At 49.4% G+C, this 11718-nt stretch overlaps 1 protein-coding gene across 1 annotated transcript in view; it reads right to left on the bottom strand.

The window, feature by feature from the left end:
* The window catches only part of TXNDC16 (thioredoxin domain containing 16), a 42250-nt gene extending 30778 nt beyond the window's left edge, over positions 1 to 11472 (bottom strand). Inside the window, exons 1-7 of the mRNA XM_059474122.1 lie at positions 11446 to 11472; positions 10649 to 10886; positions 4033 to 4227; positions 3044 to 3126; positions 2259 to 2332; positions 972 to 1046; positions 18 to 139 (exon numbers count right to left, since the gene is read on the bottom strand). Coding sequence (XP_059330105.1) covers positions 18 to 139; positions 972 to 1046; positions 2259 to 2332; positions 3044 to 3126; positions 4033 to 4192 — 514 coding nt within the window. The 5' untranslated portion in view covers positions 4193 to 4227; positions 10649 to 10886; positions 11446 to 11472. The remainder of the gene's footprint in view (positions 1 to 17; positions 140 to 971; positions 1047 to 2258; positions 2333 to 3043; positions 3127 to 4032; positions 4228 to 10648; positions 10887 to 11445) is intronic.
* Between the last annotated feature and the right edge of the window lie 246 nt (positions 11473 to 11718).

The raw sequence follows: 11718 nt of genomic DNA, 5'->3' as shown, positions 1-11718 counted from the left end.
GAAATGAGCATCCATACCTGCTGTCCCAGTAGCTGGTACATAGGCAAAGACCATGTTGGACTTCCCCTTCAATACATTTTCAATGTTCTCAAGGTCTGCCAGTGTTTCAACATATTTAACTTCATTAAAGAGCAGGGCACTGAGGAGGCAGAAAAAACCTCATTAGCAACTGGTTGAAGAGTAAATTTGCAGCCACACAAGCATGATGGGAAAAACAGGGTAAAATTCCAGCTTCTGGCTGGCAGATTAAGGATTCACAACCAAATGGAAGAGCCCAGGTGTGTGCTGGGGAGTTATCTCAAGGGAAAAAGTTTAACAGGGTCAAACCACTATGAAGAGAGAAGCTTGACTGAGAGCAGCCTCTAGAATACCTTGATGCCTCAGGTTCAGCTTTTCTATTTTTCACATTCTGTGCTGCTTTAGTGCGAGGGTCTGAGGGGATATTATGGGATGGTGAGCTCTGTGCACAGAGCAGGGAGACAAAACAATTCCTGCTCCAGCTGGGCACCAAGGACAAATGACCCAAATCTCAGCCCCACAGCACAAACCCCGTGGGCTGGAGAGAGAAAAACAAGCAGGGTGGGACTGCAGGGCTAAAGCTGGAATGGGACAATGAACTGCAAGGTGCAAATGGAACAGAACTGATCCCAGGGACAGAGCCCGTGCCCGGCCGTGCATTTTGGGGCCATTTTGGTTGATCTTGGGTGCAGCCCTGGCTGGGCTCTGGTGCTGCCCAAGGTGGATGCATGGAGGAGATGCTTTGAATGAATCCCTGCTTTATTCTGGAGCTCCATCCAGCCTCTGCTGTAGGGCAGCCTGAACAAGGCATCAGTTTCTGGTGACCCAGATGGGACACAAGGCATCAGCCTGGGGTTGGAATTTAGTGCGAATAGAAAGGAAAAGGATTTCAGAGAGTGGGATGTGGTCTGGGCATGTGGGGATGGACTTCCAGGGATGTGGTCTGGACTCACAACAGAACGTTGGCGACGATGGAGTTGACGTCGAACAGGGCGTCGGTGGGGAACTCTCGGATCAGCCGGTTCCCTCTGCAGAGAGAACAGAGTCACCAAGGGCACTGAGAGAGATTCACTGCGTGGATCCATGGGAAAAGGGAGCCAAGGCAGGCACAGAAGGACAGGGAGGATGATGGAGAAATGGCAGAACACACTTGAGATGTCTTTGAGCTGAGCTGGGAATCGTTCAAGCCCGGTTGAGCAGGTTCCTGCTGCACTTGGGGACATGGTGGCCTTGGCAGAGCTGGGGAAAGGGTTGGACTCAATTATCTTAAAGGTCTTTGGAATGGTTGGACTTGATGATGTTAAAGGTCTTTGGAATGGCTGGACTCAACAATCTTAAAGGTCTTTGGAATGGTTGGACTGGATGACTTTAAAGGTCTTTGGAATGGTTGGACTGGATGACCTTAAAAGTCTTTGGAACCGTTGGACTTGATGATCTTCAAGATCTTTGGAATGGCTGGATTTGATGATGTTAAAGGTCCTTGGAATGGTTGGATTTGATGACCTTAAAGGTCTTTGGAATGATTTGACTTGATGATGTTAAAGGGCTCTGGAATGGCTGGACTTGATGATCTTGAACGTCTTTGGAATGGTTGGACTTGATGATCTTGAACGTCTTTGGAATGGTTGGACTTGATGACCTTAAAGGTCTTTGGAATGGCTGGATTTGATGATATTAAAGGTCTTTGGAATGGTAGGACTTGATGACCTTAAAGGTCTTTTCCAACCTTAATTATTCCATGATTGTCAGTACAACAGTCAATGAGAACTGAGCTGATTCATGGAAAAGCTTCCATGTGACAGCCCTAGGAGACCAGGAGCTGAACCTTCCCACCCAGGGCAGAAGAGTTAACCCCACCAACAAGGAGAGCACCAAAAAGTGTTTCTTTCTTGGACTAGACCCAAAACCTTGAGGTCTGAGTATAGGTCTGGGGGAGGGAGGCCAGAGGAACAGCAGAACACTGATGGAAAGTTTCTCCTGTGGTTTCATTCCACAGCTCATCCCTCTGCTGCTCCAAGGAACTTGGGGCAGGATGGAAGAATCCACACTGAGGACAAAGCATCTCCTCTGCCTGGGCTGGAATTTTGGGGGCACCTTTGGCTGAACTGTGCAGGTCACTGCTGTCCTCATGGCTCCTCTCATTCCTCCACTGACATCTCTGACTCCTGACAGTGTTTCCCTCAAACATTTCCTTCAAACTGGGAAGAAATCCCAGGGCAGAGCCCAGAAATGCCCCTCACCTGAACAGGAAGGCTTTCCTTAATGCATTTTCTTTTCCACAATATCTTGAGACATCCTCCTTGGGACAATTCACCTAGACAGCAAATACATGTAATTACAGATGCAGCCCCACAATGACCCCACACAGCCCCTACAGCTTTCTGTCATGCAAGAGTGTAAATTCAGCCTCTCCAAACCTCCTGGGAGGGAAAATCCACCACAATGGAGGCCACAGATGAAGAGGGGAGTTTGTACTTCAGTTTTCCAGCTCAGCCTGCTGATTTGGGTCAGATGGGATCAAAGCACCCCATGATCTGCCCAGCATATTCAAAGTGACAGATCAGTGCTTCCTTACTGACCCTGGTCTGTAGCTGGAGGAGATTAAATAAATCCAAATATAAATATGTAAACACTTCTTAGAGTCTAATTACACTTGCCTGGATTTGTGAATCTGCATAAAATTTCAGCTAAAAACTCTTTTGTTTGAAATATTTATTGCACTGAGCTGAAAAGAAGTTAACCAACCTCATCCATCATGGAACATGGACACTGGAACAGGGTGCCCAGAGAAGCTGGGGATTTTCCATCCCTGGAAATGTTCCAGGCTAGGCTGGACAGGGATACCCAGGATGGTGGAAGGTGTCCCTGTCCATGGAAGGTGAGGTGGAGAGAGATGAGCTTTAAGGTCCCTGAAAGCCAAAGCTGTTCTGTGAGTCCATGATCCTATGAAAAATTTGTGTTCATCTTTCCTTGCTCATCTCCTACTCATCCATCCCACCCAGCAGCTTCCCTGAGCCCCACTTACCTTCACCACAGAAACACCATAGTCCTGGAGGGCCTCAGCTGAGCTCTCAATGTGCTCCAGGAAGGGCTGGGCACCAGGAGAAACTGAAACAAACAAAAAAAAATCCTCTGCGAGTCCTCAGGGTGAAGAGCATCCTCCTGCCACACGCTGAGGTGTGGGAGATGTTCCTCAGCCCATGCCAATGTCTTTGGGAAATCACACCCAGGGGATCAGGAAGAACAAAAGGAAGGTCAGGGATCTTCTCCTAATCCATGACAGCCTTGAGTTCTCCTTCATGAAAGGGATTCCTGCTTTTTCTAGCAGGTGTTATGGAAGAGGGGAAAATTCTTAGGAAATTTGCTTTTTCCTCCAGAGTGCCTCCAGAAAATAATCCAGAAAATGAATGAAGATGTTTGAGGGACTGTGCCTGAGGACACAGGCAGGAAAGAACCCATCCCAAGGGGTCAGGAGCACTTGGAACTGTGAAAACACAGCACCTGACCAGTTCTTCAAAACCCCTTTGGGTTTAAAAACCTCAGGAACTGCCCCTTCACTGGGGAGGGCCACAAGTTGATCAGAGGGATGGAGCAGTTCTGCCAGAGGAAAGGCTGAGAAAATAGAAAAGGCTCTGGGGTGAATTAACTGCAGCCTTCCAGTGCCTGAAGGAGCCAACAAGGAAGATGAAGAGAGACTCTTTAAAAGGAATGGAGGGACAGGACCCAGGGAATGGCTTCCACTGCCAGAGGGCAGATTGGGAAGAATTCCTGGCTGAGATAGAATTGCCAGAGCAGCTGTGGCTGCTCCTGGATCCCTGGCAGTGTCCCTGGCCAGGCTGGACAGGGCTTGGAGCAGCCTGGGACAGTGGAAGGTGTCTCTGCCATGGCAGGGGTGGAGCAGGATGGGATTTAAGATCCTTCCAACCCCAAGCATTGCATAATTCAGTGATTGTTCCACTCTCACCAAGCCTTGCTGAGCCCTCAGGCTGATGGAAACTCACATTAAACACGTACCACTGGGGCTGAAAAAAGCCAAGGATGCTTTTCCAGCTTCCAAGCCACTGAAATAGTGTTGGGGGCTTGGCTCCTGCTGCAGGCTGGCACTTCCACATAGTGGGATGGAGAAGAGAAGGAAAACCAAGGAAGAAACCCATCTGTCCTTTTGGGCTGGCATGGCTGTTCCCAGCTACAGGCACAGGAGAGTCACAGCTGGGAGAAAAAATAATAAAAATAAAATACAATACATAAACACACACAAACACATATATGAATGTCTCTCTGTTTTAGTCTCTGTTACATGACTGTAATTTCCAACAGTGGAAATTATTATTAATATGACACAAACATCTTGAGGATATTATGAATTAGTCACTCAATCCACAGGTGACTCAGACAACTGCAAAGAGGACAGCAGAGGCCACTCCATTCTCTCTGAGTGTCCCTTCAAGTGCACAGACCCTCAGTGCTTTCAGCTTTAGGGCTGCTTTTCCTCCCTCTTTTTCATTTCTTTTGAGTCGAACAAAAATTCCATGCACAGGCATCAAAGCAGTGACAGCAGCATCCACAAACCCCCGCCCAAACTGTCTCAATTCCTGCTACAAAGCTTCCAGGGTGCCAGCAGAATTTCTGTGGCCCTGAAAGGTGTTTGCAAAGGGATGGGATGTGTTGTGGTTGCCAAAAAACTCAATGGCCATTTGAGGTTCAAATAGGAGAGCTCCTGTTTCAGAGCAAAATAGAAATGTGCATCTTCTGGCACTTGTTTCTGGTCAGAGTGAGGGAGAATTTTGCAGGTATATTTATAAAGATTTGCTAGCTGAAGTCCTTAGCATGAGGATGTTCTGCTGGTGCTTCAGGAACACATGTTCCAAATTATTTTTTTTATAGAATAACTGATTTCTCTCTTATATTTATAAGGATTTATGTAACTTAAATGGATGCTATTTTTGTATATACTGCTGGGTTTTTTCTTTACTCTGTGATCAGACGTTCTATACAATTTAACCTTTAAAGCATTAATTAAAAAATCAGATTGCCCTTGACCTAAAATATGTGTAGCAATAAGTCAGACAAGAATTCTGTAAAATCTTTTCTGCTTCTGGCTGCTGATTTTGCCACTTCTCAGCAGCCACCTTGACTTCCTCAGAGAATTAAGTGTGAATTTTCCTGAACAGATTGATTTTGGTGGGAAGTGTCCCTGCCCCTGGGATGGAACAAGATGATCTTTAAGGTCCTTCCCAAGCAAAACCAATCTGGGATTTTGGGATTCTCACTCCATGTAGATTTTCATGTTTCTCTTTGCTGAATTATGACCGGAGATAGCTCAGGGACGCCACTTGTAAGTTTTCTGTGCTGTTTAGGTGGCCTGGAAAGGCCCAGGGATGGCCTTGAAGAGCCGGCGCTTCAAAGGACGAGGAGAGACTTCTGATCTTGTCTCGGTCTCGGTGTTTATTAATTGTTTATCTAAAAGATTTTCTTTCAGCCCGACAGAGGTCTGCACAGCAAGCCAGCCATGGGCACACTGCGAGCCCCCGGGCGGTCACTTATCTTTATACCCGAAGTTACGTGTACAATATTTATCATTTTTCCCCAATACCTTCTACCCTTATTAACCGGTGCACTTCTAGTAATAACCAATCCCAAAGTGCCACCATCACCACAGAAGATGGAGGCCAAGAAGAAGAAGAAGAAGAACAGGACACGCCCCAATTCCTCCATCTTACTTCTTTAGACCCCCCTGTACCAAAATCCTAAACCCTGTGTTTTACACTTTAACTAACTCATCCCTTCACAATTCACCCAGTGAATTCCTCCCAGTCCTCATACAGGTCTCGTCTCCTGTGTCGGATCAAAGTCCAGCCACCAGACACTTCTGACAACATTCCAGGACTCCCGAGCTCCCCAAGGGTGGTCTCGGCCGCTCTGCACCTCCGTCCTGAGGTGCTGAGATCCCACAACTCCAGGCCATGGCAGATGATGTGAGGAGGTTAAAGGATGAGGAGGCACCTTCTTCCCACTGCATTCCTCCCCAGCCTGCTCCTCAGGGATTGCTCTCTGCTGCTGGAGCGTGGCTGCTCCCTGCTCAACAAAGGGACAATGCTGGGACTGAATCCATGCAGAACTGACATCATGAGCTGCAGCTGCTTCCCTCAACAAACAGCCCTGTGTCCGTGGGCTGTCACTGCTCCAACCCCTGGCAGAGGCTGGCAGCTCAGCACGGCTGCCCTGGGATCAGCCCAAGCTCCAACACTCCAAAAACAAGCAGGGAAAGATCCTGTGCCATGCTCCAGGAGTGAGGGCAGGCACACTCAGCCCTCACAGGCTCCTTCTCCAGGAGCTCAGGGCTTTGGACCAGGCCTGAAGGCACAACAGAGATGGAAATACATTAATTTTTTTTTTTCTTTTCATCTCAAAATCTCCAGTTGTCTCCTTTCCAGCTTTGGGCAGTGTCAGGCATTTCTGGTGCTGTGCCCTCCCATCTGTTCCCCTGGCTGACAGAGGGGACAGGGATCAGGCTGGGGGGGTGATGTTTATTAAATGACAAACTTGGCTACTGCAGGATGGAAAAACAAACACAATCCTGGCACGTGGGAACCAGCCAGCTCAAATGGGAGAGCTCAGTGTCAAGGGAGGAAGAGGAGCAGCCTCCAAGGACTCAAAGATGTCTCAGGATTGTATCTGGAGGAGAGGGTCAGCAGCTTAAAACATAACTCCAGCCCCCAAGGAGAGCTCAGAGTCCCTTGCAGGGCCTGAAGGAGCTCCAGGAGAGATGGAGAGGGACTGGGGACAAGGGATGGAGGGACAGGAGCCAGAGAATGGCTCCCAGTGCCAGAGGGCAGGGATGGATGGGAGACTGGGAAGGAATTCTTGGCTGTGACAGTGGTTATGCCCTGGCACAGGGTGCCCACAGAAGCTTTGACTGTCCCTGGATCCCTGGCAGTGCCCAGGCTGGACAGGGCTTGGAGCACCCTGGGATAGTGGAAAGTGTCCCTGCCATGGTAGAGGTTGGAATGGGATGGGATTTAAGGTCCCCTCCAACCCAAACCATTCTGGGCTCCAGTGAAAACGTGTGCTCACCCCTTCCCTGCTCAAATCCTCTCACCTCCTCACCCCTCCCTCCTGCCCAGCAGCTTCCCTCTGCCCCCCATCAACCCAGACATGAATATTCAGCTTTTAGGCCATTTCCTCTGTCACCTCTTTCCCATCCATGGAAAATGAACGCCCTAGGGCTGGAAACAGCCAGAGCCCTGCACCACTGACACCTGCAGGATTGCCAGGGATGTGTGAAATACCAGGGATGTGTGAAGCAGCTCTGTGTCACTGCTGGGAAACCTTAAGCCATGGCCAGGGGACAGCCTGGCACAGCACAGAGGGAATGCCAGGCCTGGCTCATGTCCCACTGCCATCATGCCAAGGCAGAGCCAGGCAAGAGGCCTGAGGTCACTGCAGTGACCTGAAGTGAAACCAAATCCACCAGAAATATCCAGCCCAAACTCCTGTGGGGGCAGAAACTGCTTGTGCCACTTCAGCTTTGTTTGGGAATCCATGGGCTGTGATCACCTCTGGTCCCAGCTGCTTTCCAGCACACTTCTCCTCCTCAGCTGCCAAGATTTATCACTGAGGATATTTATCCTCAGGGGAGGGTGTAAGAAATAAATTTATAAAAATTTTCAAAGTTTAATAGAATAGAATATATATATATATATATATATATATATATATATATATATATATAAATAATATTATATAATATATATAATATATATATAATATTATATATAATATTATATATTATATATTATACATTATACGTTATATATTATATTATATATGCTATACATTATATATTATAAAATATATAATATATTATATATTATATATATTATATTATATATTATACATTATATATTATATATTATACATTATATATTATATATTATATATTTTCATATACAAACCTTAAAATAAGAAATACTAACTTATAACCACCATAAAATAAAGCAAACATTATTAAAAAATACTATAAAATAAAGCAAATATTATTAAAAAAGAAACACTATAAAATAAAGCAAACATTATTAAAAAAGAAACAAATTCCAAAAGATAACCTTACAAATAAAACTAAATGCTTTAGAAAAATAAAACTATAAAAAATGCATTGTAGAAAGACTCACGAGGGGTAATTTTAAATAATTAACTTTAAAACATTTAGAACACAATGTAACAAAAACTAATAAGCTAAAAAACACTTATCATTAAGAAATAGTTCACTTCTAATTATAATAATGGAAATTATAACATCTGTTATAAATAATGAATAGTTCACTTCTAATTATAATAATGGAAATTATAACATCTGTATTATCTCACCCTTCACATATAACTAAAAATAAAATGGAAGTTTTTAAAGCACCTCTCAGTTACCACATCTCTAAGTCAGAAAAAGCCATAATCCCCCAGGAGGGTGTTGTGGGGTGGGATTTAAGAGTCACAGGACAAGGAAGAGCTGCTGTCCTGCTGGAATTCTGGCCTGCACAGCCAGCTGGAACCACCCCACCATCCACGGCCTTCCCTGGACTCAGCAGAAACTCCACCAGCCTGGGCTTTAATGCCAGTGATGGAAAATCCACACTTTGTCTTGTCCAAATATCACCACAGAACCCACAATGGTTTGGGTGAGAGGGACCTTAAAAACCAAAGTTCCACCCTTGCCATGGCAGGGACACCTTCCACCATCCCAGGCTGCTCCCAGCCCTGTCCAGCCTGGCCTGGGCACTGCCAGGGATGCAGGGGCAGCCACAGCTGCTCTGGGCACCCTGTGCCAGTGTCTCCCCAGAAATCCACCACCCCTGTTAGTTTGATGCCATTCCACCCTCAGAGGTCTCAGCTGGTGAGTTTTAACTCCCTAAGTAATGTTCCTACAGCAGGAGCATTCAGGATGCTCCCAAATGGAGTCACTTCAAGCTCTCCTGCGCTGACAGACCCCAGTGAGGGCTCTCTGTGCAGCAGGACATTCACCCCACACCCTGCTGGCACAGACTCTTGGCAGGATTCTCACCTGCCTTCCATGCCCTTCTGGCAGCACTCACCCAGGGAGCTGCTCTCCCAGATTTCCTGGCAGGGGAGGCTCAAACCAGACCCCAAGCCCACGTGGGGCTGGCTCAATCCCTTAGCTCCAGCAGCATGGACAGGCTCAAGTTCTCCCTCCAGCTCACCTGGATGTCCCAGCACAAATATCCCTCCTGCTGCTGCTCAAAAATGCAAGGCAGAGAGGAACACTGACAGCTCCTCCTGCATTTCTGCCCATGCAAACAGGTTTCCTTTGGGTGATCCAGAAAAATGACAGAATCCTTAAGGCTGGAAAAGCCCTCTAAGATCATTGAGTCCAATCATTCCCCAAGGGGGATGGCTTCCACTGCCAGAGGGCAGGGTGGGATGGGATATTAGGAAGGAATTCTTGGCTGGGAGGGTGGGCAGGCCCTGGCACAGGGTGCCCAGAGCAGCTGTGGCTGCCCCTGGATCCCTGGAAATGTCAAAGGCCAGGCTGGACAGGGCTTGGAGCAGCCTGGGATAGTGGAAGGTGTCCCCAGGAGTGGCACTGGATGAGTTTTAAGGTCCCTTCCAACCCAACCCATGATTCCTTGCCTGGAATTATATTAACTTTTAATATTTTTCACTACACATGTCCCTTCCTTGCTCCAGACTTTTCTTACACAGCCAACAAGTTCATCATCACAAACCCATGATAATTATCACAGGTTCATTATCATCACCCAGTTAGCTGGCACAGAGCTCAACCCAACTCCTTTCAAATTTTCCAAAAGCAAGTTCTTGGACACAACTGATTTGAGAAGAATGATAGAGCTGCAATTCCCCAGCATCTGGAGCTGGAATAACAGTGAGATGCTTCTCCAGAGCTTTGGGATGAGCCTGCAATTATGGGACTGAAATAACCACTGGCCCTTTGCACTCACTGCATCTCCCTGCCTCCGACAGGGGCAGCTGTGGGAGCATCCTGAAGCACAGGGATCCTTTCCTGGGAACATCCAAGCGCATCCCAGTGTGCTTTGCCTGGATTTTTGCTGAATTTTTTGCCTGGATTTTTGATGCTCCCATGCTGCCCTTTATCCTGCCACTTCCAGAAGAGTTTCACTTTCATTTTCATTTCCAGGTCCAACTTCCCAGCAGCCAGGTCTCACTTGCTATCCAAGGCCGCAGGAGGGACAGAGTGCAGCCTTTGTCTCTGCCGACACCAGGAGAGGAGGGCTTTGATTCTTGTGCACAGCAGACACCCTGCAGCATGGAATCACACAGGCTGGAGAAAACCCCTAAGAGGAGTCCAGCACTGCCAAACCCACCACTAACCCATGTCCCCAAGTGGTTTGTGAACATTTCCAAGGACAACGAATCCACCGCTTCCCTGACAGCATCACCACATGCTGGAATCACCATCTGCTGGTATCTCCACCTGCTTAATTCCAACACTTCCCTGCTGGAACCAGCATCACCCACTGCTGCTCCTGCTGCTCCATTCAGTCTCCTTGGGAACCAGCCCCCCGAAATCCCCGGAAAGCAGCCAGCACTGGGTGCACATCACCGAGCAAGCTGCGGGCGGCTCAGGGCTGTCACCTACCTGGTGTCCAGAGCGTTCAGGCCGATGTCCTCATCCCCGCTCCGCGGTACTGAGACAGCACCGAGGCGTCCCTCGGTCCCGGCTGCAGGGCTGGAAAAGCCTGGATGGGCTCAAACCAGCGCGGGTGGTCTGTGCCAGCCGGGGAAGCGATCCCTGAGCCGGGCGAGGCCTCTCGGTATCCACCGGAGTCAGGAGCTGTTCGCAGCTGAGCTGTGCCGGCATCCACAGGGATGGCCGCCTGCACGGAAGGAACCGACGGTCCGTGAGGGACACCCGGACAGCCCCAGGGACGTTCCCGGTCCGTGAGGGACACCCGGACATCCTCAGCCTGTAACGGGGATGTTCCCGGTCCGTGAGGAACACCCGGACAGCCCCAGTCTGTAACGGGGATCTTCCCGGTCCGTGAGGGACACCCGGACAGCCCCAGTCTGTAACGGGGATCTTCCCGGTCCGTGAGGGACACCCGGACATCCTCCGCCAGTAACGGGGATGTTCCCGGTCCGTGAGGGACACCCGGACAGCCCCAGAGACGTTCCCGGTCCGTGAGGGACACCCGGATATCCTCCGCCAGTAACGGAGATGTTCCCGGTCCTGTAAGCGACACCCGGACATCCCCACAGAGCCTGAAGCGAGGATCGTCACGCACCCCGACTCTGCCTGCGGAGGTGCCCAGATCCCCCCAGCTCCTCCATGAGACCTCTCAGCGCTCCCCTCACGGCCCCTCTCAAGCCTGCGCTCCCCTCTCTCATCCTTCTCATCCCCTCCTCCCCTCTCCCCGTCCGTCTCTCATCCCTTACCGGCTCTCAGGGAAGGAGGGAAGGAAAGAAGGATGGCGGGCGGGCGGCGCCGCCAACCCAACAAGCAAAGCGGCGGCGCGGCGGGGGCGTCGCGCGGGTGATTGACAGGCGGCGCCGGCCAGTGGGCGCGGCGGGTGGGCGCGGCGAGGGGCGTGGCCGGCGGGCGGCCAATGGGGAGCGCGCGCCGCCGCCCCTCAAATCAGCGGGCTCAGCCGGCTGTCCCCGGCACGGAGTTGTTTGGCGGCGGGCGGGCGGGCGGTGCAGCCGGGCGGG

This window comes from Ammospiza nelsoni, chromosome 6 (assembly GCF_027579445.1).
Source record: "Ammospiza nelsoni isolate bAmmNel1 chromosome 6, bAmmNel1.pri, whole genome shotgun sequence".
NCBI classification, from domain to species: domain Eukaryota; kingdom Metazoa; phylum Chordata; class Aves; order Passeriformes; family Passerellidae; genus Ammospiza; species Ammospiza nelsoni.
Note: the sequence above shows the minus strand (reverse complement) of the source record. Positions and strands in the feature narration are given on the sequence as shown.